Below are 27,615 nucleotides of genomic sequence, written 5' to 3'. Positions count from 1 at the left end.
CCTAAAAACCTACCTAACTTTAGGCTATATTTACATGTTTGAACACGTGGCATTCCATCTCCATCCAGACCTTTGTACCAGAAGTGTTGAGGATTGCTCCCTTTGAGTGCTAATTCCCTTGAATTTTCAGTCATCCCTGTGTGCAGCAAGATCATACTCTGATAATCAGAGAACAACTCAGCCAAAAATATAGCAACTGCAGCCTGTGCAACATAGTGAGATCCCATCACTATGAGTTTACATAGTGAGACTGATGTAAAAGTGCCTAAGGGGTATGTGTTACAGCCATCCCAGGTTCATTGCCCCACTGTCAAGAGGAATTCACTACACTGAGACAGCAGGGGTTCCAGCAGAGAAAGATATCACAGGTGCTGTGAGAGGAAGAGATGGGAGGAAGATCTCAAATCAGTCTCCAAGAATTTAGGAGAAAGGGTTTTTAAAGATACTTTGGTGGGCAGAGGGCTAGGCAAATGGGTCTGCTGATAATCTGGGTCTGAGGTGGAACCATGGGGGTGTAGAAGTCAACTACTTATGCTGACTCATTTGCTGGGCGGGGGTCTCAAAGCCAGTTGAGTCAGTTCCGTGGTATGGGTCACAGATCTGGGTGGGTCTCTTCCCCTGGAATGCAGAGCCTAGAAGCTATCTCAAAACCTGCCTTCCGTTTCACAGGGTGATGTTATCTACTGGAGCAAGGAAGAAAGCTAAGAATCTTTATGACCATCAGCTATTTGACTGCTGAGTAGTAAGTAGGAAAGCAAGTTAGAGAACAATGGCTGGTTACACATATTAATATATTTCCTCTACCACAGTTCCCACCTGTGGCCCTTTATTAATTTTACAAAGGGCAGTATCATATGTACCTGCTTTTTTCTCAAACTATTGTAACGCTTAAGTTGCAAATTTCACAGATTGAATTATGTACTTTTATCTTTCATAGACTTGCTTTGACTGAGTGCTGCTTTAAGTATTATGCTTCTCTCATAGAGGGGGGCTAGTATAAAAAAGTAGTTCAGTTTTGTGATCCTCCCATATCTACAAACATTTTTTAAAAATTAGCCAGGTGTGGCTACTTTGAAGGCTGAGGCAAGAAGAGTGCTTGAGTCCAGCAATTCAGGGTATCATCAACTATGATTGTACCATTGCACTTGAGCCTGGGTGAGAGAGTGAGACCCCAAATCTTAAAAAGCAGAAGTATATATATGCACATATATATAATATATACATACATGCGTATATATGGCATTTATATTATATACATATATGTATATATGGCATATATATAATATATTTGTAAAATAATTTTTTTTTTTTGAGACAGTCTCATGTCATCCTCGGTAGAATGCTATGGCATCACAGCTCACAGCAACCTCAAACTCTTCGGCTTAAGCAATTCTTTTCCCTCAGCCTCCCAAGTAGCTGGGACTATAGGCACCTGCCACAATGCCTGGCTATTTTTTTTTGTTGCAGTTGTCATTGTTGTTTAGCTGGGCCGGGGTGGGGTTCAAACCCACCACCCTCAGTGCATGTGGCTGGTGCCCTAACCACTGTGCTACGGGCGTCGAGCCTGTAAAATAAATTTTAAAAGAAAAACATACCAATTAAAAGTCCTGTACTAAAATTGGGCCAAAAAGATTCTGATGGGTCAACAGTGTTCACTGCAGGGGGTGGCTGTGGATTGAGCTAGGATTTGACATTTCTTGGTACCTTAGCTTAGATTAGTTATCTGATAGCTCCCCAAACACACCATTGCTTCTAACAGTTATAGACATAGTGCATCTTCTGATGAATTTTAAATTTTTATGAGGAATTTTTTTACTTTCAATATTTTTTTTTCCTTTTTTATCACAAAGAAGCATGTGGAATTATGAGACTCTTACAGCCCAACTGAGTCTCTTGCCCACGCCCAGTGCAGGCCAACATACTGAGACAACAGGTGTTGCAGTGGAGAACTTTTATTTTGTAAGGTGCCAGGTGATGAGAGGAAAGTAATTTCTCAAATCCATCTCCTTGAAAATTTTAGAGAAAGTTTTTTGGTTTTTTTTTTGAGACTGAGTCTCACTATGTCACCCTTTGTCGCCCTTGGTCAAGTGCTGTGGCATCACAGCTCACAGAAACCTCAAACTCTTGGGCTTAAGCAATTCTCCTGCCTCAGCCTCCCAAGTAGCTGAGACTACAGGTACCTGTAACACCCAGCTATTTTTTTGTTGCAGTTGTCATCATTGTTTAGCTGGCCCAGGCTGGTCTTGAACCCTCCAGCCTTGGTGTATGTGGCTGGTGCCCTACTCACTGAGCTACAAGGCACTGAGCCATCTCTAATAATTTTTTTTTTAAGAAATAAAAAAATTCCCCCCCCCCAGTTGTCCCAATTGTAACTCAAAAGGGTTACCTTTTGAACCTTGATATTCCACCCTTTTGAGTTAGAATTGGGACAACTGGGAGAGAGAGGAAGATTTGGAGTGGGATGGAGAACCAGAAGGGACTCAATGGCTGGAAGTCTAGTCCATTTAGTTTTGGTATTGGAAGGGCTCATCACCAGTTTCACTGAGGAAACATAGTGGATGAGGACTTCCATCACTAAGAAGGGGTGGCGGTTGGCAGAGGAATGACGGTTTTCAAAGTAGCCCTTCTTCTCCTGGTTGAAAGTCTGGGGAATTCAGATGCTGGCACTATGGTTGGCTGTAGCAGCGGAAAAGTTGTTGTTGTTGGAGGTTTCATGGAATCCAGTTAGGTGCCAGACATTGTCCAGGGCCCCTTTGGGATTGTATGTAGGCATGAATGTGGTACTGGTGCCACTAGCTTAGTTTCTCGATGGCCTCCTCAATGTACTTCAGACCATATACACATATATACACATATTATATATATTTGTTTTTGAGACAGAGTCTCACTATGTTGCCCCAGTAGTGTGCTGTGGCATCACAGCTCACAGAAACTTCAAACTCTTCGCTTAAGCGATTCTCTTGCCTCAGACTCCCAAGTAGCTGGGACTACAGGTGCCCGCCACAACACCCAGCTATCTTTTTGTAATTGTCATTGTAGTTTGGCAGGCCCAGGGTGGGTTCGAACCCGACAGCTCCCGTGGATGTGGCTAGTGCCCTAGCCCCTAAGCTACAGGCTCCGAGCCAAGAAAGGTTTTTTTAAAGATAGTTTAGCAGGCAAAGGGCTAGGCATTTGGATCTATTTATTGGTGGGGAATGAATTCATAGAGATTATTTTCTCAGTTGGGAGATTTCCTGAATAGGGGTCTTCGAATTGTTGTATCTGTTCCCATGCCTGTCCCCAGGTCCGGTTGGTGTCAGTGGGTCTCCCCTGATGCACTGTCTGAAAAGTACTTCACAGACCAGTCTTAGGCTTTAGATTAGCAAGGTTATCTATACAAGTAGAAGTCTGTGGGCTTTATGATAGCAATATTATGTGTAGAAGCAGTGGGGGAAGTCACAAATCCAGGTACAGCAGTAAAGAAGTGCACCTTCCCATTAAGAAATCAAGATGTCAAAGCATGCAGTTAGATATAATGAGGATATGAATACTTTTAAAATTATAGAGCTAGAATACTATTTTTTGGTACCTGTTATACAAAGGCCAGAGAGAATGTCTGTCTCCCAGGTCTACCATAAAATCTTGAAACTCGTTCCCTCTCTCTTCTCTCCCTCATCTCTCTCTGTCTCTTGCCAGAAAAAAAAAAAAGAAAAATCAAGAAATTCTTATTTTCTAATGTGTCTTTTTGAAGTTGGTTAAAACTGTGTATTTTATTTTATTCTTTAAAATATGGAACGCTTCACGAATTTGCGTGTCATCCTTGCACAGGGGCCATGCTAATCTTCTCTGTATCGTTCCAATTTTAGCATATGTGCTGCCAAAGCGAGCACAAAACTGTGTATTTTAAATTAGCTGGGCATAGTGGTGGGCGTCTTTAGGCCCAGTTACTCAGGAGGCCTAGGCAGGAGGATCACTTAAGCCCAGGAGTCTGAGGTTGCTGTGAGGTAGGCTGAGGCCATGGGCACTCTAGCCAGGGGCAACAGTGAGATTCTGTCTCAAACAGAAAGAAAAGGGCGGCGCCTGTGGCTCAGTGAGTAGGGCGCCGTCCCCATATGCCGAGGATGGCGGGTTCAAACCCAGCCCCGGCCAAACTGCAACAACAACAAAAAAAAAAACCAAAAAACAAAAAACACCAAAAACTTGTGTATTTTACAATTTATTCCCTCTTGGAGAAAAAAAACAACTGTGCTATCCATATTAAAATAATGTAGAGCTATAGGTTTTTTAATAAAAATCAAAGTCCGATTTTTAGAAAAGTATTTGAGACAGCAAGAAGTTAACCAGTTCACTAACTTCCTTACTGCTATGTAATTGGTTACTGCTTAATGGCACCATCCTCCCTGATAGGTGTAAGATTTGTGACTTCCCCACTACGTCTATTCATTGTCTTTTTTAACTTTAAATAGATTTTTTTTTTTTTTTTAAACAGAGTCTCGACAGAGTTGCCCTTGGGTAGAGTGCTATAGAGTCATAGCTCACAGCAACCTCAAACCCTTGGGCTCAAGCAATCCTCTTGCCTCAGCCTCCAGAGTAGCTGGGACTACAGGCGCCTGCCACAACGCCTGCCTATATTTTTTAGAGACGGGATCTCACTTTTGCTCAGGCTGGTCTCGAACCCATGAGATCAGGCAATCCACTAATCTCGGCCTCCCAAAGTGCTAGGATTATAGGCATGAGCCACCACACCCGGCCTATTTTGAGAATTTGTTACAGCCCTACCAAGTGAATGTTTATATATTGAGACAGCAAGTGCTTTTCAGAAGTTTGGTTATTGCAGTTAACTATTTGAAAATTAATATAGAACTATTCAACAACAAAACACTGAAAATTAATATATCAGTTTTTATTATTTATTTTAGTTTTCCAGAGTAACACTATGGCACAGATAGCTGCATCATGTAACAAGATTTAGGAAAACTAATGCTTGTGAAAACCAATTAGGAAATACAGCACCTCTGCAAAATTCTCAGACCATCCACGCCAACAATAACCAGCCAACTCGTGCAAATGATGTTTTAGATTATGGTACTCTCTAAGCTCCCTCACAACAGATGAGTTATTGCATGTCATGGCAGAGAGAGCATAACAAGCCCAAAATTTAACGAGGACTTCATTTTCATTTGTGATAGAAGAGTCGGAGCTTTTTTCAAAAAAACTGATGAAAATAGGAATAAATTGCATATGCTTGGCTTTTTTCTGGCTTACAGGGTTTAAGTAACACCAACAGGCTACACTCTGGATCAGCAGGATCTTTAATTTTGGTGCCATTTCCTCATATTGCAGCAAGTAAGCTACTTCTTTCATGTACTCAGTGGCAAATTTTCCAGCAGTTGGTCCTCCTGTAAAACAAGCATTTGGATTTCCAGAAATATTTGGTGCATCTAGTAGTTAGCAATACTTTGGAGTCTCATAGGGCTTATAGATTCTTGTTGCCATATAGGCAACACTTTGGATATTTAGAATTATTCTGTCTTTCCTTCCCCCAACCTCCTGTGCGGCTATGAACATGAACAAGTGTGTGGTAAGCAAGGAGTGACATGAAAGGCATGGGGAGGCCTCTGCTTCTCTAAGGTTCCTCCCTGGTTCCTTTTACCAAACCTCCCCATATGAGTACTTCAAGGTAATTATACCCTGACTGTGTACACTTAGTGAATCTCGCTCCTGGTCGCATTCCTGATTCTCTGGTTTTAGTACTGGAAACAATAAGGAAGGATATCAGAGCATTATAACAGAGAGCAAATCAAAAAGAACAGCCTGGGTGGCACCTGTAGCTCAAAGGAGTAGGGCACCGGCCCCATATACCACAGGTGGTGGGTTCAAACCTGACCCCGGTCAAAAACTGCAAAAAAAAAAAGAACAGCCCACGCAAGATCTGGAGAGCTTTTCCTGAGTTGCTGTACATTGCTATCCCATTCTCTGTACACTTTTCTTGCCTCAGCTGTTTTGCACATCTGGTTTCCAGTGAGACTTCATAAGATTTTTCTTGCTTTGGCTCCTGACCCAGCTTGGTCCTGGACTCTGCTTTCCCTACACAAACACACACACACACGCGCGCACACACACACATGGGTGCCAAAAAAATGTACACACATTATAAGTGATTTTTTTTTTTTGAGACAGAGCCTCAAGCTGTCGCCCTGGGTAGAGTGCTGTGGCATCACAGCTCACAGCAACCTCCAACTCCTGGGCTCAAGTGATTCTCCTGCCTCTGCCTCCCAAGTAGCTGGGACTACAGGCACCCGCCACAACACCTGGTTATTTTTTGTTTGCAGCCATCATTGTTGTTTGGCAGGCCTGGGCTGGATTCGAACCCACCAGTTCAGGTGTATGTGGCCGGCGCCTTAGCCGCTTGAGCCACACGCTCTGAGCCCATTTTAAGTGATCTTGTTGAAAGTAAAACTGATCATTCCCCGAAAGTATACAAATTGCAGATGAAATGGATTTGCATAGCATGTCTAGGTACACTTGGCCTGTAACAGTACCTTCAATTCAACTGCAGAAAGCAATACATAGATAACATCTCTTAAAATGTATATATATACATTTAATATATATTTTTATATACATTAAATGTATATATACATATATATGTATATATATATACATTTAATATATATATATTTTTTTTTAGCACCCTCTGTGTGTGTGTGTATATATATACCTGAATGCTTTAAATCTCAAACTCCAACAAGGTACTAGCCAGGAAGACACTGGATGAAGACTATTTAGATGGTGAGGAGTAGCTGACATAGCTAGTTAGATTCTTGCCATTGGAGTGTTGATCTTGCTTGGATTTCCCTTACTACTACAGCCCCACAGACCAAAGAACATTCTATTCAACGTTAAAGCTTTACTTGAAGCCTAGGCAGTAGCTCTTTCTCTTGCTTCCCACTAGAACAGCTAAAGCAAAATAACATCAAACTAAAGAATTCTGATCCTTTTCTAAGTAGCTAGCTCTTTTCCCAAACAGTGAATACAGCTAGATGGGAACTGAGCCTGCCCCACGTTGAGGGTGCCATTTACCCTTCCCTCCTATGGGAGTGTCTCCTGAGTTTCCTGTCTCCTTTCTAGCTCTTTGCCAGTGTTTTTTTTTTGTTTGTTTGTTTTTTTGAAACAGAGTCTCACTATGTCGCCCTTGGTAGAGTGCTATGGCGTCACAGCTCACAGCAACCTCAAACTCTTGGGCTCAAGCAATTCTCTTGCCTCAGCCTCCCAAATAGCTGGGACTACAGGCACCCACCACAACCCCCGACTATTTTTTGGTTGCAGTTGTCATTGTTGGCTAGCTGGCCCAGGCCAGGTTCGAACTCACCAACTTCAGTGTATGTGGCTGGCGCCGTAACCACTGTGCTATGGTGCTAAGCCTTTGTGGGATTTTTATTTTTATTTTTTTGAGACAGAGTTTCACTCTACACCCTCAGTAGAATGCTGTGGCATCACCGCTCACAGCAACTTTGTACTCTTGGGCTTAAGCGATTCTCTTGCCTCAGGCTCACAAGTAGCAGGGACTACAGGCACCCGCCACAACGCCCGGCCATTTTTTGGCTATAGTTGTTGTTTGGCAGGCCCGGTTCCAACCTGCCAGCTCTGGTGTATGTGGCTGGCACCCCAGCTGCTGAGCTACAGGCATGGTGCCTCTGCCAGTGGTTCTTAACCATCCTGGCACCCAGGACACCTTTTACTGTTTTCTCTCATGCACACCATGCTTTGAAAGAACTAGTCTATTAATACATCAAAATAATTAATTTTTCTAATTTTAAATAATCTAAGACACTTAAAGCTGCCAATCAGAAGTTCTATTAGATGTGTTATTGAGGTCTCTATAAAATTGCATTGCATTGTGAAAATAAGCAATTCAAATCTAAGCTGCTGGATGTTTAAAACATTTCACGCCTAAGGGAATGTGATTGTGTGATCCAAGTCACATAAATAGGCAGCTATCATGGAGGAAGCTGTAGACTTTGTTTCTGTGATTATAGATTAGTCTTCTTCCTTATGTGTGTTGTTTTGTAAAATGTCATAAATGACTAAAGGGCACCAGGGAAGATCCCTTCCCTCTTTACTGTTGACCTTCATTATAAATTAACTTTCTTCCTTTCTTTCTCACTTCATGACTATCATATTGTCTAAGATAGAATGGTAATTATACTCTTTTAAATTGGAAAGAAAAGGAAAACAAGATGTATGGAAAAGAAATTGGAACTGATTCAACTGTTGTTACTCATAAACGAGCCTGGTATAAAAAATGTTATAATCTTACTAAATGTATTTGTCTTCTGCCTATATAAAAGCAAGATTTTAACTTTTTTTGTGTGTGTGTGAGGTCTCAAGCTGTCACCCTGGGTAGAGTGCCATGGCATCACAGCTCACAGCAACCTCAAACTCTTGGGCTTAAATGATTCTCCTGTCTTAGCCTCCCAAGTAGCTAGAACTACAGGTGCTCGCCACAGCTCTGGGCAATTTTTTGTTGTTGTTGTTGTAGTTGTCATTATTGTTTGGCAGGCCTGGGCTTGAATCAAACTCGCCAGCTCTGGGGTATGTGGCTGGTGGCCTAGCCAAGACTTTAACTTTTAACTTGGAGCACTGAACTCATTGCACTAGAGTCCATGTTTTCCAGATGGTCATCCCCAGATTTGGGCTTGACTAAACTCTATACTTAATCATATTTTCCAAACCTTATTATTTAAGGTTGACAGTATATCCCAAAATTTGTTAGGGAAAAAAAAAGTGGGAGTTTGGATTTGACAGTCATTAGAGTTTTTCTCTTTCTTTCTTTATTTTTATTATTAAATCATAGCTGTGTACATTAATGTGATCATGGGGCACCATTCACTGGTTTTATACACGGTTTGACACATTTTCATCAAGTCAGTAGAGTTTAAATGGTTTACTTTATTTTGTAGCCAAGTACACATTAATTGTTGCCTTCCACCAATGCACATTGTCAACTGAAAATGATGAGGGTGATAAATTTGGAAAGGAGAACTTTATTTCTCATAAAGTGTTGCAGCCTGCAGGGTGGCCATTCTAACAGGTGGGAAGCAATAATTTACTCCAGAAACTGGAAACATGTTTCAAAGAAAGCCAAGGGGAGCAGGAGTTTATGCTGAGTGGGGTGGCCAAATATATGTGTTTAACAAACTACAGGAAGAATCATGAATGTTTATGAAAGGAGAAATGTGCATGTTCAGTTGAGCTTCATGCCCTTCGTAGGTCTCATGTACAAAAAATGGCTGCCTTGCTGGGATCTAAGGGTGGAGGTTTTTGCTCTCTGTCATCAAAAGGTGAAGCAGAGGATGTGAAAACCCTTACCTCACATTCTCTGTTCACTGGTCAGAACAACTCCATGGCTGGTGGCCCCTTATCAGGAAAGAGTGCTGGCCAGTAGCAGTGTTTAAACCCACAAAGGGAGGAGCAACATTAGGTGATGGATTGAAATCAGTGGTGGCGCAAGTCCTTTTGAGAGGCTGATTCTGGGGCGGCGCCTGTGGCTCAGTGAGTAGGGCACCGGCCCCATATACTGAGGGTGGCAGGTTTGAACCCAGCCCTGGCCAAACTGCAACAACAACAATAAAAAAAAATAGCCAGGCGTTGTGGTGGGTGCCTGTAGTCTCAGCTACTCGGGAGGCTGAAGCAAGAGAATTGCCTAAGCCCAAGAGCTGGAGGTTGCTGTGAGCTATGATGCCACTGCACTTTACTGATGGTGACAAAATGAGACTCTGTCTCTAAAAAAAAAGCTGATTCTGTTTAACCCTTACGGAAGAAAGGTTTATGGCTGCAGTTAATGTGAGAAGGGGGCATAACTAAGTGTGTGTAACCTCCAGCCCCATCATGGCTAGAAATTCAGTTTTAAGAGTCTTCTGGGGTCCCTTAGGTCAAGAAGGGGTCCATTCATTAAACTAAGGGGATTAGAAGTTTATTTTTATTTCTCAGTTTTTTTTGAGAGCATTAATTTCTTATTGATTTTTTTTAGATGTTCCCTGTGTAACATATAAAGATAAAAAGTGAAATATCAGGTAGTTTTACTCTGTTAGAATCATTAAGTTGGAATTATGACAATTCTGTATAGCCTCTGATTTTTTAAATGTTAATGAAAACTTTGAATAGCAGCTTCACTATGTAGATTTAAATGAATATAAATTGGAAATAGTAATTTATTTGATGGATACATTTTTTTAGAACATGAGATCTTTGAGGAGAAAATAATTATTAATATCTTTGGTGGTGCAAAGATAAAAAAGAAAAATACCCATTTAAATGGCTCAGCGCCTGTGGCTCAAGTGGCTAAGGCGCCAGCCACACACACCTGAGCTGGCGGGTTTGAATCCAGCCAAACAACAATGATGGCTACAACCCAAAAATAGCCGGGCATTGTGGGGGGCCCCTGTGGTCCCAGCTACTTGGGAGGCGGAGGCTTGCTTGGGCCCAGGAGTTGGAGGTTGCTGTGAGCTGTGATGCCGTAGTACTCTACCCAAGGCGACAGCTTGAGGCTCTGTCTCAAAAAAAAAAACAAAAAACATTTAATCAAAGGAAATGTTACTGGAATTTTAAGACTAGAGCTAGGAAAAGTCATGGAATTGCATTGTTAGAACAAACAAAAAGCTTATGAAACACCCATTTTAGCACAATAGGTTAGATCCATACCTGTGAAGGCCAACAGTCCAATTTGCCTGGCAGCTTCAGCCCTCTTTTCAAGGGGCAGAGATGTATCCGTCAACATATGGCCAAGTGCCACAAATTTTTCTTTGTGAAAAATACTGTCAGCTGAAGAGACTTGTTCTTCTTCTTCTTCTTCCTTCTTAACAAAATAGCTCTTAACGGTGACATTCCAGAAACTCCAGAAATTCTGGAGCTGCTGACATAGCCTCACAAAATATGAATGCATCTTAACCCAGATTTGTACACAAAAATCTGAGCTCCTGGCCATTGTGCTTCAGGTACTCCACTAGCAATTAATAGTCTAGAACTCCAGAAGGCATCACTTAGCAACTCTGAAGAATGGAACATACAAATGAGGGGAAAGCAATACATCACCCTTGGTAGAGTTCTGTGGCGTCATAGCTCACAGCAACCTCCAACTCTTGGGTTCAAGCGATTCTCTTGCCTCAGCCTCCCAAGTAGCTGGGACTATGGGTGCCACCACAACGCCTGGCTATTTTTTTTAGAGATGAGACCTTGCTCTTGCTCAGGCTGGTCTCCAACCTATGAGCTCAGGGCAATCCACCCACCTCAGCCTCCCGGAGTGCTGGGGATTATAGGCATGAACCACTTCACCTGGCCAATGCTAAATTCTTTAGCCTGGCATTGAAGACTTTTACAATTTGAACTAAACTAAGTTTTCTTTCACATCTCTGGTGTACAAAGCCTCAACTTAACCTGGTTTCCCCTAACACACTAAACTCATTCCTGTCTTTGCACCTTTGGTTAGGCAGGACCTACTTGGAATTTGCCCGACTCCTCTGACTGTCACAGCATGAACTGAACTTTCCATTGATCTTTCATGGTGTTATGCCTATTCTGCTTATTTATTACCTAATCAGCATTCTCCACATCATAGATTCACCATATTTTGCTGAGAAAATAGAAGCAATCCAAAAAAGACTGCCGTAATTCTAACAAATGCATACACCTTGTGTCTGTGCCTGTCTTCTTTCTTCTTGTTCTGATAGATGCCCTGTCCATTTGTGCAGTAGATTTCAACAGACCCCTCTCACCACACTCAAAGCTATTATTCTATAATTTTTAGCAGTTTTTTTTTTTGAGCCACAGTCTTACTATGTTGCCGTTGGTAGAGTGCTGTGATATCACAGCTCACAGCAACTCAAACTCTTGGGCATAAGCAATTCTCTTGCCTCAGCCTCCCAAGTAGCTGGGACTACAGGCACCCACCAACAATGTCTAGCTATTTTTTATTGCCATTGTCATTGTTGTTTAGCTGGTCTGGGCTGGGTTTGAACCCGCCAGCCTCGGTATATGTGGCTGGAGCTGTAACCACTGTGCTATGGGCACTGAGCAATTCTTAGCAATTTTTTTTTTTTTTATTGTTGGGGATTCATTGAGGGTACAATAAGCCAGGTTACACTGATTGGAATTGTTAGGTAAAGTCCCTCTTGCAATCATGTCTTGCCCCCATAAAGTGTGACACACACCAAGGCCCCACCCCCTTCCCTCCGTCCCTCTTTCTGCTTCCCCCCCCATAACCTTAATTGTCATTAATTGTCCTCATATCAAAATTGAGTACATAGCATTCATGCTTCTCCATTCTTGTGATGCTTTACTAAGAATAATGTCTTCCACTTCCATCCAAGTTAATACGAAGGATGTAAAGTCTCCATTTTTTTTAATGGCTGAATAGTATTCCATGGTATACATATACCACAGCTTGTTAATCCATTCCTGGGTTGGTGGGCATTTAGGCTGTTTCCACATTTTGGCGATTGTAAGTTGAGCTGCAATAAACAATCTAGTACAAGTGTCCTTATGATAAAAGGATTTTTTCCCTTCTGGGTAGATGCCCAGTAATGGGATTACAGGATCGAATGGGAGGTCTAGGTTGAGTGCTTTGAGGTTTCTCCACACTTCTTCCAAAAAGATTGTACTAGTTTGCAGTCCCACCAGCAGTGTAAAAGTGTTCCCTTCTCTCCACATCCACGCCAGCATCTGCGGTTTTGAGATTTTGTGATGTGGGCCATTCTCACTGGGGTTAGATGATATCTCAGGGTTGTTTTGATTTGCATTTCTCTAATATATAGAGATGATGAACATTTTTTCATGTGTTTGTTGGCCATTCATCTGTCATCTTTAGAGAAAGTTCTATTCATGTCTCTTGCCCATTGATATATGGGATTGTTGGCTTTTTTCATGTGGATTAATTTGAGTTCTCTATAGATCCTAGTTATCAAGCTTTTGTCTGATTGAAAATATGCAAATATCCTTTCCCATTGTGTAGGTTGTCTCTTTGCTTTGGTTATTGTCTCCTTAGCTGTACAGAAGCTTTTCAGTTTAATGAAGTCCCATTTGTTTATTTTTGTTGTTGTTGCAATTGCCATGGCAGTCTTCTTCATGAAGTCTTTCCCCAGGCCAATATCTTCCAGTGTTTTTCCTGTGCTTTCTTGGAGGATTTTTATTGTTTCATGCCTTAAATTTAAGTCCTTTATCCATCTTGAATCAATTTTTGTGAGTGGGGAAAGGTGTGGGTCCAGTTTCAGTCTTTTACATGTAGACACCCAGTTCTCTCAACACCATTTATTGAATAGGGAGTCTTTCCCCCAAGGTATGTTCTTGTTTGGTTTATCGAAGATTAGGTGGTTGTAAGATGTTAGTTTCATTTCTTGGTTTTCAATTCGATTCCAAGTGTCTATACAGAGTTTTCTGGAGTTTTCTTTTGATTATTCCTCATGAGTGGTTTCTTTTATCTGTTTTCTTGCCCTAATTTTCCTTTCACTTCCTCTTGCTCTTTAAGTTCTCGTGCCTGTGGACTAAGGGTTACAGGACCAGAGGGGTGAGAAGGTTGAAGAGCAAAAAAGGGATGAAAGAAAGGAGGACTGACTGATAAGAAAAAAAAGAAAAATAGAGAAAGGAGAGGGGGTGGGTAAAAGGAATATTGACAAAAAGAAGAGAGGCACAGAAAGAGGGAGACAGAACAATATAGGTGTAAGGTAGGGTACTTTAACACAACCTTAAAAAAAACCACCTTTTGGGGGTGCCCAGTTGGGTGGTTCCCTTAAGGTCAGCAGCTCTTTGCTAACCTGATCAGACACAGTACCCCACCTTCACCCAGTAGAGAGGAAAGACAAAAATGCTACAAATCAAACCAAAACAAGCAAACAGAAAACTTTACGGGATAAAATTGGGTGAAAAACTGAATAATAGCAGTAGAAACACTAGCAAAAATGAAGTTCTAATTATTGAAAAAGACAGCAATGGGAAATTATAATTAAACTAGAAAAACTGAGAAAGAAAAAGGATCTGTATGGAAAACGTTGAACTTATAAAACAAAACAACATCAACAACATCAAAATAAAAAAAAACAACCAAACCAAAAAAAAAAAACAACAAAAAAACACAACCAAAAACAAAGCAGTATGTATATGTTATTGAATATTGCCTGGGCAACACGTGGTCTTCTGGGGTATGAGATGTTAATCATAGTTCTGATACAACTGGAGGGTGCTGATTTCTCAAACCCCAGCAGGTAGACACCCTAAATCTCTCTTCAGCCCACTTAAAAGGCACTTTGAACTTGTTCACTTGCTGAGCAGAAGCTTTCCCAGGAAAGTGCTTGTCTCTGGAATCACTGCTGAAGTGGCTATCCACTTACCCAGTGTGCCAAAACCAGTCTCACTCTGCCCCTGAGGGTTAGGGCTGCAAGGCGGCTCAGACCCCGCCCTTAGGCTACTTGGTCGCTGGGTTACCAGCTCCCACCCAATTCTAGCTCTGAGACCCTGAGGGCAGAGCTTGCCGGGGCAGATAGCTCACAATGGCTCCAGGTGACCCACCGCCAAACACCATTAGCTCCATCTGGCTCAGCGGCTCAGACTGGGGCCCTAGACAACGGCCAAAGTTCTCCGCACTCCCGCTCAGGCTCTCCCCAAGGCAGTTCAACTGAGTGCCAAGTCCAAAGACACCAAAACAGTTCACAGGTAAGGCCTTTCTGGTTTGCAGTCTCGCTGCTACTGAACTTACAGTTGCGGGCCGGTTTAGACCGATTGAACACACGCAACCACTTGCCGGTTTTCCACCGTTTTAGTCCTCCTCTTGGGGTCCAGAAGTCTCTCGCTGACTCCCTGTATCCGCGCAGGGATGATGATAGGCAGATCCCACCAGCCAGAGATGCCTGGAGTTCTATCTCCCCATACTCACGGTGCCCAGATGCAAGAAAGCTGTTACTCGGCTGCCATCTTGCTCTGCCTCCAATTCTTAGCAATTTTTATCTCTCTTTTTTTTTTAGACAAGATCTTTGCCCTCTGTTTCCCATGTTGCACTGCAGCTGGGGTGACAGGGGTCTGTTGAAATCTACTGCACAAATGGACAGGGTATCCATCGTCAGTTGCACTGGCATCATCATAGCTCTCTACCACCTCAACCTTTTGGGCTCAAGCAATCCTCTTGCTAATCCTCCTGACTAGGTAGGACTACAAGTGTGTGCTACTACACCCAGCTAATTTTTTTTTTTTTTTTTTTGCAGAGTCTCACCCTGGGTAGAGTGCTATGGCGTTATAGCTCACAGCAACCTCAAACTGTTGGGCTTAAGGGATCCTCTTGCCTCAGCCTTCCAGGTAGCTGGGACTACAGGTGCCGCCACAACACCTGGCTATTTTTTGGTTATAGTTGTCATTGTTGTTTGCCAGGCCCGGGCTGGATTTGAACCCATCATTTCCCATGTATGTGGCTAGTGCTCTAGCCGCTTGAGCTACAGGTGCTGAGCCAACCCAGCTAATTTTTAAAAACATTTTTTGTAGAGACAGAGTCTCACTGTGTTGCTCAGGCTGCTCCTGAGCATCTGGCCTCAAGTGATTCTCTTGTCTCCTAAAGTGCTGGGATTACAAGTGTGAGCCATCATCCTCAGCCTATTTTTTTCATTTTTTTTTTTTTAATGTGGGTACTAGAAAATCCAAACACCAAGCATGACCCCTTTCAAGGTCTTTGTATGTGTTGTTGCCTCTGCCTGCCTTGTTCTTTCCAGGGATTCATATGGCTCGTCTCATCAGTTCCTTAGATCATTCTTCAAATGTAATTTTCCATAAGGCTGACTCAGTAAAAGCAATCACTGGTATTAATCAATCCTTTCATATGTATTTTTATGAGTTTGAAAGGTAGGGGGTTCTCCTTTGTGATGATGCTGGTGGGGGTTTGGGCTGAAAACATGGACAAGTAAATAAATGAGGGCTCTTTTTGCCCTCAAGGAGCTCTGTGCTCATAGGTGCTACAAGAGTGAAACACAACTATTTTCTCCCCAGTTAGCTTTATAAGACATCTGACATTGTCCCTATTTGTAGATGAAGGAATTTCAAAATAAAAATTTCAAGTCGAGAATGAGGTGTAGGGTTTTGTGTAAATACCAACTCAAGAACGGCATGTGAGGCTAGGCACCTATAGCTCTGTGGTTAGGGCACCGGCCACATACACAGGGGCTGGCAGGTTCGAACCTGGCCCAGGCCTGCCGAACAACAATGACAACTACAACCAAAAAATAGCTGGGCGTTGTGGCTGGCACCTGTGGTCACCAGCTGCTTGGGCGGCTGAGGCAGGAGAATCGCTTAAGCCCAGGAGTTTGAGGTTGCTGTGAGCTGTTACTCCACGGCACCCTACCTAGGGCGACATAGTGAGACTCTGTCTCCAAAAAAAAAAAGAAAGGCATGTGAAAAAAATATCAGGCTCTGTACATGAGACTAGTAATTCAAAAATAATTTTTATTTTAACTTACAGGACTGAAAGTGATGAATACAAATGCCACAAAACAAAAGCACATCCTCAACCAAACATAAAATACAGAAGTGAATACAAAAGATATGGAGATATTGAATTAATTAGTCATGCAATATTCAAAAAGTAAAAAACAAATTAAACAAAAAATTCTATAACATCTGTGATTTACCTTTCTATAAAGAGAACCATTTCAACCATTTAACATAGACTATAGGCTATACATACTACCTATAGACTGTACATTGTGACTTTAAAATGGATATATGCATATATATAATATTTATAAATATACAAATATGTACATCGTAACTTCACAGTTGAAAGAACTATTTGCCAGAAGCTTGACAAACAATTTTCACTTTAAAATAAAATGAGTCCTTTTTAAAAGTCTTGCTAAAATGTAAATATTTAAAACAACATCTAAATGATATTTGATACAAACGTGTCTGAAGTACAGTTAATATTCTGATATTCCACAATTTAAATTACACTCACATATTATTTTGATACCTTGGCATACCCCACTTTGTGTATTCTTTAGAGAAAGAAAATTTAATGAGAGCTAATGAATGATTTTGTACTTTGTTTAATGAACTTGCGACTCTGATACTGAAGCAATAATGAAAGCTGTTATTTTAACTGTTTGGCCAGGAAATCTCCTGGTTTATGGTTTATCTGTGGTGGTAACTATCTCTCAGACCATCCTTCTTCTTCCTAATCCCGTGGTCATTTTTACAGAAGGATTTCTCCTGTCTCATTAGCATTCCTCCAACTTCCTTCTACCTCAAAGAGCATCGCAGCTTTGTTAATCCACACTTTTGGTTTGTGTTTGTCTTAGCAGCAAAATACCTGTATGATAAGAGTATCATAAAAAATGTCTCTCAGGGGCGGCGCCTGTGGCTCAGTCAGTAAGGCACCGGCCCCATATACCGAGAGTGGCGGGTTCAAATCCGGCCAGCCAAACTGCAACCAAAAAATAGCCAGGCGTTGTGGCGGGCGCCTGTAGTCCCAGCTACTCAGGAGGCTGAGGCAAGAGAATCGCTTAAGCCCAGGAGTTGGAGGTTGCTGTGAGCTGTGTGAGGCCACGGCACTCTACCTGAGGGCCATAAAGTGAGACTCTGTCTCTACAAAAAAAAAAAAAAAAATGTCTCTCAGCTCGGTGCCTGTAGCTCAAACAGCTAAGGCATCAGCCACATACACCAGAGCTGGCAGGTTCGAATCCAGCCTAGGCCTGCCAAACAACAATGATGGCTGCAACCAAAAAATAGCCCAGCATTGTGGTGGGCGCCTGTAGTTCCAGCCACTTGGGAGGCTGAGGCAGGAGAATCACTTAGCCCAGGAGTTGGAGGTTGCTGTGAGCTGTGATATCACAGCACTCTAACCAGGGCAACAGCTTGAGGCTCTGTCTCAAAAAAAAAAAAAGGCTCTCATTAATTTGGAAAAAAAAAAAAGCTTAAGCTTTGAGGTTTTTTTTTTTTTTAGGACTATGAGTATAATCTTAATAAGGTAGTTCTGCCTTTTTACCATAATAGAAACATGATCTTAGAATTTTCAGGATGGAGGAAAAAAAACAAAAGAAATGATGAAAGGTTAAAAAATAAAATAATTAAATTCTTACAATGGATCATTTTGCCAGGTTCTACAGGCAAACTGTTAGTTGTAGAAATTCTTTTTTGTGCTTTGTATTGAAAGTAAAATTAGGGAGCTAAAGGGACCACTAAACCCTGAGAACACGACAGAGGAAAAGCTGCAAGGCATGATATTTATTAAAGTATCTCATAACTATTTCAAGCTTTTAGAACAACTTCCAAAAAAATACAAAGATAGCTACTTTTAAAGTTCACACATATTAAGATAGATCAGACACAATGAATGACATATCTATTGAGTTAGCCCTATTCTATTGGCCAAAGGAAAAGTAGTTAGATACTGTGAAACTGGAATTTGAATTCTTTCTATAATATGTTAAATTCCCAGATAACCTCAACAGAACTCTTCAAGTTCTAAACACTTCCCAGCTAAATCACAGCACCATTTTGATGAAAAGGGCCAGAAATTAAGACAGCTGTTAGGCAGAGTTAACTTGTAATTAAAAGGCTGTGGCAACTTCAGCTCCATGACGACCTCCGACTTTGACACAGTCTCGAGGGAATTTGTCCAACTGTTCATATGCCAGCCGCCCATCTTCTCCTAGATATAGAATAGTAAACATGAATACCAATTTGAACTTAACTTTTTAATTTATGACTCGAAATAAATTAAATCAACTGTTTAGGTAGGGTTACTATAATTTGCTATGTTAACCTTGAGTAAAAAACACCTGGCTATTTTTTGTTGCATTTGTCATTGTTGTTTAGCTGACCCGGGCTGGGTTTGAATCCCCCAGCCTCGGTGTGGCTGACGCCATAACCACTGTGCTATGGGCACCGAGCCCTCTTCTGTTATGTTTAATTATTTATTGTTTAGAAAAAACAACAACTTTTGAGCTAATGCCAGAAAGCTAAAGAATACTAGGATATGAAATAGACCAGAAGTTTTTTTTTTTTGTAGACACAGAGTCTCACTTTATTGCCATTGGTAGAGTGTGGTGGTGTCACAGCTCACAGCAACCTCCAATTCCTGGGCTTAGGCGATTCTCTTGCCTCAGCTTCCCCAGTAGCTGTGACTACAGGCGCCTGCCACAATGCCTGGCTATTTTTTTTGTTGCAGTTTGGCCGGGACCGGGTTCAAACCTGCCACCCTGAGTATATGGAGCTGGCGCCCTACCCACTGAGCAACAGGCACCACCCAGATTAGAAGTTTTATGACCATTTAATGTTGATACTTTCATGTAGCAAATTTCTTTCTGAGCAATGACATGGATTACATTTAAAGTACCTTAGGAACTAACCATTCATGAGTCAGTGATCCTTGATTTCAGTGCACTGAATTTTTACATAGCTTTTACTTGTGTGTATTATATATTGATACACCTAAATGATCATTGTCAAAAGGCAAATTTAGGCTTCCAAACTTAAGCTAAAAAACTGCTCTTTGCCGGGCGGTGCCTGTGGCTCAGTCGGTAGGGCGCCGGCCCCATATGCCGAGGGTGGCGGGTTCAAACCCGGCCCCGGCCAAACTGCAACCAAAAATAGCCAGGCATTGTGGCGGGCGCCTGTAGTCCCAGCTACTCGGGAGGCTGAGGCAGGAGAATCGCCTAAGCACAGGAGTTGGAGGTTGCTGTGAGCTGTGTGAGGCCACGGCACTCTACTGAGGGCCATTAAGTGAGACTCTGTTCTCTACAAAAAAAAAAAAAATTACTCTTTGCCATGTAAACATGTGATACCTCCTACCAGTCCCTAGCTGGTTCAGTTTTGTCCATAGTACCATGTTGAACAGCTAGGTTGCACTTGCATATAATTTTAATATTTTGTTCTATTTTTCTTGTTTTAAAAAAATGATTAGAAAATAGGAAAATGCGGTACAGAGCTAAGTGATAAGAAGCAGGCTTTCATCCATTTAAGACAAGTGAAACAAACAGAAATAGTCCCACTCAATCAGAAGTTCACTGTGAAAGAAAGCAAAAGTAAAAAAGATTCATGAAATGCTGGATATATATATGTATGAGTGGGTTTTAGAAAAGGCATGTAATTATGGGCTTTATAATATCATATAGTCTCCAGAAACAGAAAACTTCCAATAAACTAGAAATATGGTTTAATTTTTTTTTATTATTAAATCATAGCTGTGTACATTAATGCGACATGGGGCACCATACACTGGGTTTATAGACTGTTTGACACATTTTCATCACACTGGTTAACATAGCCTTCCTGGCATTTTCTTAGTTATTGTTTATATTCTACATTTACTAAGTTTCACATATACCCTTGTAAGATGCATTAATTTTTTTTTTTTTGCACATTTAACTAACTTTTTCAGGAATATATTAGACACAGGACCAGAGATTTGCTTGAATGAATTTAAAAGAACCCTGGAAGAAACTATTCTATAAACAAAAGCCTGCCAATTTAAAGAGATTTTTGTTAATTGCCCTGCCTGCCTTGATTTTCCATTGGCAAATTCTATATTTTTCCTAGTATGATAGTTTTCAACTTTTTTTTTTTTTTGAGACAGAGTCTTGCTCTTTCACCTAGGGTAGAGTGCCATGGCCTCGGGCTAGCTCACAGCAACCTCAGACTCCTGGGTTCAAGTGGGACTCAGTAGGTGGGACTACAGGTGTACACCACCACGTCTGGCTAATTTTTCTATTTTTAGTAGAAATGGGGTCTTGCTCTTACTCAGGCTGGTCTTGAACTCCTGACCTCAAGCAATCCTCCAGCCTTGGCCTCCCAGAGTGCTAGGATTACAGGTGTTAGCCACCATGCCTGGCCAGTTTTCGACTTTTTTGTTGTTGTTGTTAATGTTGTATTTTGGCCAGAGCCAGGTTTGAACCCACCACTCTTGAGCCAGGTTTGAACCCACCACTCTTGGTATATGGGGCTGGCGCCCTACTCACTGAGCCATAGGTGCCGCCCCAGTTTTCAACTTTTTATTACTTTAGAGTAGAATCATTAGGTGAAACAAAATGTTTCTGCAAAACCCCTAGTATATGAACAGATTAAACACATACCTTTCCAGCTGATGGCAGGAGCAGATGGAGAGATAAGAGGGCCTGAGGTAGGTAGGCTGTTCATGTGCTCGCCTCTTGTCTACTCACACACAGCCCTTTGGATGCCTCAGCTACAAATGCTATTTGAAGAACCACTGATACCTGCCAGTTCTTATTTTGCTCATGAATAGATTCCAGTTTAAAGGTGTTTAAGTTCTTCCCCTAGTCTCACAGAGTAGAATGGCCCAGTGTCAGGATTTCATATCTGTGCCTGATTGGGTCTGGGTGTCCACAGGCAAGTTATTCAACCTCAGCATGCCTTACTATGCCCCTCTGTAAAATGGGACTAATTATGTTTCTCCTTCATGAGTTTTTTGCGAGAACTAAATGAGCTAACCTATGCTACCCCTCAAAACAGTTCCTGGCACAGAAGAAGTCCTCTATGGGTGTTACCCAATATTATTTTAGAGTTTCTATACTCAAAATTTATGACAGTTGTATTAGTGATACAACTAGGCTGGGTTCTCAGGGCATTTCACTCTCATTACTAATGTTCAGTTTTCAGTGGGTTTGGATCCTTGTCTGCTAGTCTTTTAACAGCCTTGTAAAGTAGGCAGGGTATAAAAGGAGAAAGAGCCTGATATTTGGGGCATCAGTGGGTTTCCAGGGCTGAAGGGCAGCCAGTATGCACTGGAATGTCCACAGCCATGATGAAAAAAGCTCTGTTCAATATGGTGGTCACCAGCCACATGCAGCTATTTAAATTTAAATGGTAATCTGGGCAGTGCCTGTGGCTCAGTGAGTAGGGTGCTGGCCCCATATACCGAGGGTGTCAGGTTCAAACATGGCTACGGCCAAACTGCAACAAAAAGAAATAGCTGGGCATTGTGGCGGGTCCCTGTAGTCCCAGCTACTCAGGAGGCTGAGGCAAGAGAATCGCCTAAGCCCAAGAGCTTGAGGTTGCTGTGATCTATGATGCTATAGCACTCTACCAAAGGCGACAAAGTGAGACTCTGTCTCTAAAAAAATAAATAAATAAAATAAATAAATTTAAATGGTAATCTTAGACAGACACTGATTTATGACTATAGCCATTCCCTGACATAACATTTTTTGATGTTACAATGCTGTGAGAGCCATGGGAATTTAGTAAACATTGTACTTTGAGTACCCATACAACCTTTCTACTTTTCAGTTTCGGTTCAGTATTCAATAAATTACATGAGATATTCAACACTTTATTATAAAATAGTCTTAGTTTTAGATGATTTTGTCCAACTGTACTTTTATATACTGGGGTTTTGCAGAAACATTTTGTTTCAAATAAGGGTTCTACCCTAATGTTCAGTAGCTAAGGTGTATGATGTTCAGTAGGTAAGGTGTATTAAATGCATCTTTAACCTAATGGTATTTTCAATTTACAACAGTTATATTGGGATATAACTCCTTCAAAAGTCAAGGAGCTTCTATACTCAACATTTATGACATTTGAAACTTTAGTTCTTCAGTCATTGAAGGCAAATGGAACAGCTCAGTAGCCACAATGGCTGTCATAGTGGACAGCGCACATATAGAATATTTCCATAAACACAGCAGGATCTATTGGACAGCTCTAGGTTAAAATATTGAAATAATTCCATGCTCATTGGTAAACAGTTATGGTTCCAGCTTTTTTGAGTGCCTGTGATGACCTTCTGCCCTTTGTCATAGTGGCTTTTCAATTCCCACTGAAAGTAATATTCCTATTATATGAGGTCAGTCATTTATATGAGAGAAAAATGTGCCAATACTTGTGTGTTAGAGTCAAAGAAGATTTATAATTTTGAGTTCCCTTGGAAGGCTTTTAAAAAATCTAATGTCAGGCGGCGCCTGTGGCTCAGTCGGTGGGGCGCCGGCCCCATGTGCGGAAGGTGACGGGTTCAAACCCGGCCCTGGCCAAACTGCAACCAAAAAATAGCCGGGCTTTGTGGCTGGCGCCTGTAGTCCCAGCTTCTTGGGAGGCTGAGGCAAGAGAGTCGCTGAAGCCCAGGAGTTGGAGGTTGCTGTGAGCTGTGTGAGGCCACGGCACTCTACCGAGGGCCATAAAGTGAGACTCTATCTCTACAAAAAAAAATAAAAAAATAAAAAAAAAAATCCAATGGCAAGGTACACTTCAGTCCAATAAAAGCAGAATCGCTGGGAGTGGAACCCAGGTGTGGGCATGTTTTAAATTTCCCTGGTGATTTCAATGTGCAATCAATACTGAGAACCACACACTGGTGGTGTGAGAGGGCTTGGGGCTGGTGTGAGTCATGGATAGGAAGCTAAAGTGAGGCAGGTGTGATGACTGTTTCTGGAGATGCTGCTGTTTGCTCAGCTCAAGTGAATCCTAGGGCACATTCCATGGGGATCAACTTCCTTAGGTTACAATTGGCTATGCTATGTAAACATCTGGCTTACCTTTATTGTTATTGTGGAATACTAAGGGATAAAAGAGTTTCAACTAAACACTTTTAAAGAATTAAATAATTTCTGTGGCTAAAAAAGCCATAAGGAATAATTGTTTTATCCTTTAAATAAACATACGATGGCTAAGATTTCTGTGCAATGAATGATATCTTTAATAACAGAACAAAGTCTTATTAAACCCACAACTAAGAAAGAAGGCCTAATTATGAATGGGATTTTGATGGTGATTATAAATGCCATGAGATTCTTCTTCATATTATTAAGTTACTATAGGCAAACTAGAGTGGCTTTTTTTCAAGTAGTATTGTAGACTGTATCATACTTGAGGACTTTTAGGAGTATCATTTTTATACTCTAAGAATGTGTTGTTGTAGTAAAATTATAATAAGTACAGTAGAACCTCCATAGTTGACTACCTCTGTACATTGACCACCTCCTTAAGCTGACATAATTTTCATAGACCTGACCAGGTACCACATGTACTCAATGGGAGTTCTGCATGTTGACCAGTTCATTTCAGCCTTATGGTGGTCAACTTACAGAGGTTCTACTGTATTTATACATAATATTATTGGTTTTTTTGTTGTTGTTGAGACATAGTCTCACTATGTCACCCTTGGTAAAGTGCCGTGGTGTCACAGCTCAGAGCAACCTCGAACTCTTGGGCTTAGGTGATTCTCTTGCATCAGCCTCCCAAGTAGCTGGGACTACAGGTGCCTGCCACAATGTCCGGCTTTTTTTTTGTTGCCTTTCTTTAGCTGGCCTGGGCTGGGTTTGAACCCGCCACCCTTGGTGTATGTGGCTGGCACTGTAACCACTGTGCTACCAGTGCCAAGCCTATTATTCTTTTTAGTTTGAGAGACAGTGCCTTGCTCTGTTGCCCAGGCTGGTGTAACAGTGTTCTTCCCTTATGCCCAGGAGTTCAACCTCAAACTTCTGGACTCAAGGTATCCTCTTCCTGAGTAGTTAGGACTATAGACACACACTATTACATCCAGCTAATTTTTCTTATTTTTTGTAGAGACAGAGTCTCTTTGTTTCCCAGGCTGGTCTCAAACAATCCTCAATCAGCCTCCCAAAGTGCTGGGATTAAAGGTGTGAGCCACTGCACCCTGCCTTATTTATACTTTTTTTGTGTAGAGTTAAAAAATGCTTTCCTGGGCAGCACCTGTGGCTCAGTGGGTAAGGCACCAGCCCCATATACTGAGGGTGACAGGTTTGAACCTGGCCCCGGCCAGCTAAAACAGCAGTGGCAACTGCAACAAAAATAGCCGGGCATTGTGACAGGCACCTGTAGTCCCAGAAATTTGGGAGGCTAAGGCAAGAGAATCTACCTAGCCCAAGAGCTGGAGGTTGCTGTGAGCTGTGATGCCACGGCACTCTACCGAGGGCAACAACATGAGACTCTGTCTCAAAAAAAAAAAAAAAGAAAAAGAAATGCTTTCCTTCCCTTCCTGCGTCCCCAAAAAGAATATAAATATGAAACCTGGTAGGCATGAACTTTACAAAGTAAAATGAAAGGGAAGGGTTATCTGGATATTCTAGAATAAAATAAATACTCTAATTATTTTCTTTGCTGTCAGGGTTCAGAGGCACAGAGGCCACCAGGGCAATCAGAGGTTAACCTTGGAGTCAGGGTGAGGCTGGGACACCTGGGGCCTTGCAGTATTCCCTGAAGATGTAGCCCTGGTGCATCAACCAATCATTGTCCTCCCAAAATGCCTGCCCCACCCAGACAGACCAACCTGGATTCCCTTTGCCTCTGCTTTATGGTTTGACTTCTGTGTTCTTGATTCTAAATAGTGCATAGAATGATTAACCCATATAGAAAGGCTCCAGTGAATGAACTTCACTCTCAGCAACCAGACAGAACAAGGAGTTGTGGTGAGATGGACATTGCCCAGTCCCTCATACTCTGTGTGCGTTGAGTAGACAGCTTATAGGGAGAAACTTGCTAAAACATGAAACTTTTTCTAACTGTTATTGTGATAGTATCAGAAATAAACAATCGTGTAAAAAAGAAAAAACTCACCAAGAGACAGGAGGGTTTCTGAGGCCACAGTTCTGATTTCTTCAGTATCAGACTGACACAACGTCACCAGCATTTTAATGCTTTCAGTAGCCTATGAGGGAAAAATCGTTTAAATAGTCTTCTGACATTTAGTTCCACAAGAGCTGGCATTTCATAGCTGGTAGGGATAGTAAAACTATCTTACCCAGGTGTCACCAAACCTAGCTGAGAGTTGGGGTCACTTGGGGGCTTCCTTCAAAGTGCAGATCCCCAGGTGCCACTCCAGATACACTGCACTGGGATTCCCAGGGGTGGAGTCCAGCAGTCATACTTGCATCATCATCTCTGATGATCAGCTAAATTCCTCATCTCGTGGGGGATTCCAGGACCTGAGTGATAGGACTAATCTGCCTTTTCAGAATAGAACCCCTTTTCTTGAGTTCTTTCCACTGTATTTCACTGACTCTAAAAACAGCTCTAATTTAAAAACTCTTAATATTCAGCTTATTTATTAAAATGGAAGAGAATAAGGGTCAATGATGGAAATTCTTCTATTTGTTTATTCTACGAATGAACCAGAGAGTTCACAGTCATGAGTTTCTGCAACAAACCAGCCATAGTCCTAGCCCTCAAGAGTTTAGTGTAGTGGAATGATAGACAGATAAATAACTAATTATGATAATGAGTGATGGGCAGAGTCAGGGTGCTAAGGCTAAACATGACTAGGAAGCAAAGCCTGTCTGGTCAGGGAAGGCCTCGTGGAAGACTGATGTCTGAGAGAAGTTTGGGCTCATGGTAGGTAGGTGCATGTTTGTGTGTGGGTGAAATAAGGGAGTGTTTGGGGATGTGGAGAAGGAAATAAATTCTAGACAAGGGAAATAAATTGTAACAGGACCCAGAATCCAGAGGTGTTAAAGGTATGTTTAAAAGAAGGAGAGCCTTTCAAGCCACATTAAGACTTTTTAATTTAATTCTAAGTCCATGCCCTAAATCATATTTCATTCTTAACTCTAAAATCGTGAAAAGCCATGAAAGAGTTGTAAGCAGGATTGGTATTTTATTACGAGCATTCTTATTTTCTTTTCTTTTCCTTCTTTTTTTTTTTACTCATATTAATATTTATTTATACTTATAGATACATTTACTAGGTTTTTTGCTCAATGTTATTTTTACCTTGCCTTCTACAATTTTAGATAATTTATTTGTAGGAATATATCTCTTTAAGTTTTATCTTTTATTTTAATATATCTCTTTAAGTTTTCCAGAAAGATTGAACAAGCCGTAGTTTCTGAATTAAAAATTTCTCAATTTGTTTTCACATTTCAATGATAATTTGCCTTTGTATGAAATTTTTTTTTATTGTTAAATCACAGCTGTGTACATTGGTGCAATCAAGGGGTACAATGTGCTGGTTTCATATACAATCTGAAATATTCTCATCAAACTGTTCAACGTAGCCTTCAAGGCATTTTCTTAGTTATTGTATGTAGACATTTGTATTCTGCCTTTAGTAAGTTTTGCCTGTACCCATTGTAAGATGCACCATAGGTGTGGCACCACCCATTACCCTCCTCCACCTTAACCTCCCTCCTCCACCTTAACCTCCCTCCTCCTTCCCCTTCCTTGGCCCTTCCCTCATAGTCTTGTGCTATAGTTGGATTATAGCCTTCATATGAAAGGTATAATTTAGCTTCATAGTAGGGCTGAGTACATTGGATACTTTTTCTTCCATTCCTGAGATACTTTGCTAAGAAGAATATGTTCCAGCTCCATCCATGTAAACATGAAAGAGGTAAAGTCTCCATCTTTCTTTAAGGCTGCATAATATTCCATGGTGTACATGTACCACAATTTGCTAGTCCATTCGTAGGTCGATGGGCACTTGGGCTTCTTCCATGACTTAGCAATTATGAATTGGGCTGCAATAAACATTCTGGTACAGATGTCTTTGTTATATTGTGATTTTTGGTCTTCTGGGTATAAACCTAGTAAAGGAATTATAGGATTGAATGGCAGGTCTATTTTTAGGTCTCTAAGTATTCTCCAAACATCCTTCCAGAAGGAACGTATTAGTGTGCATTCCCACCAGCAGTGTAG

General features: G+C 41.4%; 2 protein-coding genes and 1 non-coding gene across 6 annotated transcripts in view; all 3 read right to left on the bottom strand.

The window, feature by feature from the left end:
• Positions 1–3,762: 3,762 nt before the first annotated feature.
• Positions 3,763–3,869, bottom strand: LOC128595002 (U6 spliceosomal RNA). Its single transcript, XR_008382698.1, has one exon. It is a non-coding gene; the product is annotated as a U6 spliceosomal RNA (small nuclear RNA).
• Positions 3,870–4,956: 1,087 nt separating this feature from the next.
• On the bottom strand, positions 4,957–10,966 carry ARMH2 (armadillo like helical domain containing 2). Its single transcript, XM_053602076.1, has 2 exons — positions 10,684–10,966; positions 4,957–5,378 (listed from the first exon to the last, which is right to left on the bottom strand). The coding sequence occupies exons 1-2, from the start codon at positions 10,964–10,966 to the stop codon at positions 4,957–4,959; spliced, it is 705 nt and encodes a 234-aa protein (XP_053458051.1).
• Positions 10,967–16,431: 5,465 nt separating this feature from the next.
• RIPOR2 (RHO family interacting cell polarization regulator 2) overlaps positions 16,432–27,615 on the bottom strand; it is a 269,719-nt gene continuing 258,535 nt past the window's right edge. For all 4 annotated transcript variants that reach the window (XM_053602052.1, XM_053602053.1, XM_053602054.1 and 1 more), the window contains exons 21-22: positions 25,540–25,630; positions 16,432–18,658 (exon numbers count right to left, since the gene is read on the bottom strand). In XM_053602052.1, the coding sequence (XP_053458027.1) occupies positions 18,558–18,658; positions 25,540–25,630 (192 nt within the window). In that variant the 3' untranslated portion in view covers positions 16,432–18,557. The remainder of the gene's footprint in view (positions 18,659–25,539; positions 25,631–27,615) is intronic.

Source organism: Nycticebus coucang, chromosome 9 (assembly GCF_027406575.1).
Source record: "Nycticebus coucang isolate mNycCou1 chromosome 9, mNycCou1.pri, whole genome shotgun sequence".
NCBI lineage: Eukaryota > Metazoa > Chordata > Mammalia > Primates > Lorisidae > Nycticebus > Nycticebus coucang.
Note: the sequence above shows the minus strand (reverse complement) of the source record. Positions and strands in the feature narration are given on the sequence as shown.

Coding starts and splice junctions, on each gene's coding strand:
- ARMH2 (XM_053602076.1), bottom strand. CDS start 10,966: ATGGCCAGGAGCTCAGATTTTTGTGTACAAATCTGGGTTAAGATGCAT. Junction 5,379..10,683: donor TGGACTGTTGGCCTTCACAG/GTATGGATCTAA, acceptor CTTGTTTTACAG/GAGGACCAACTGCTGGAAAA.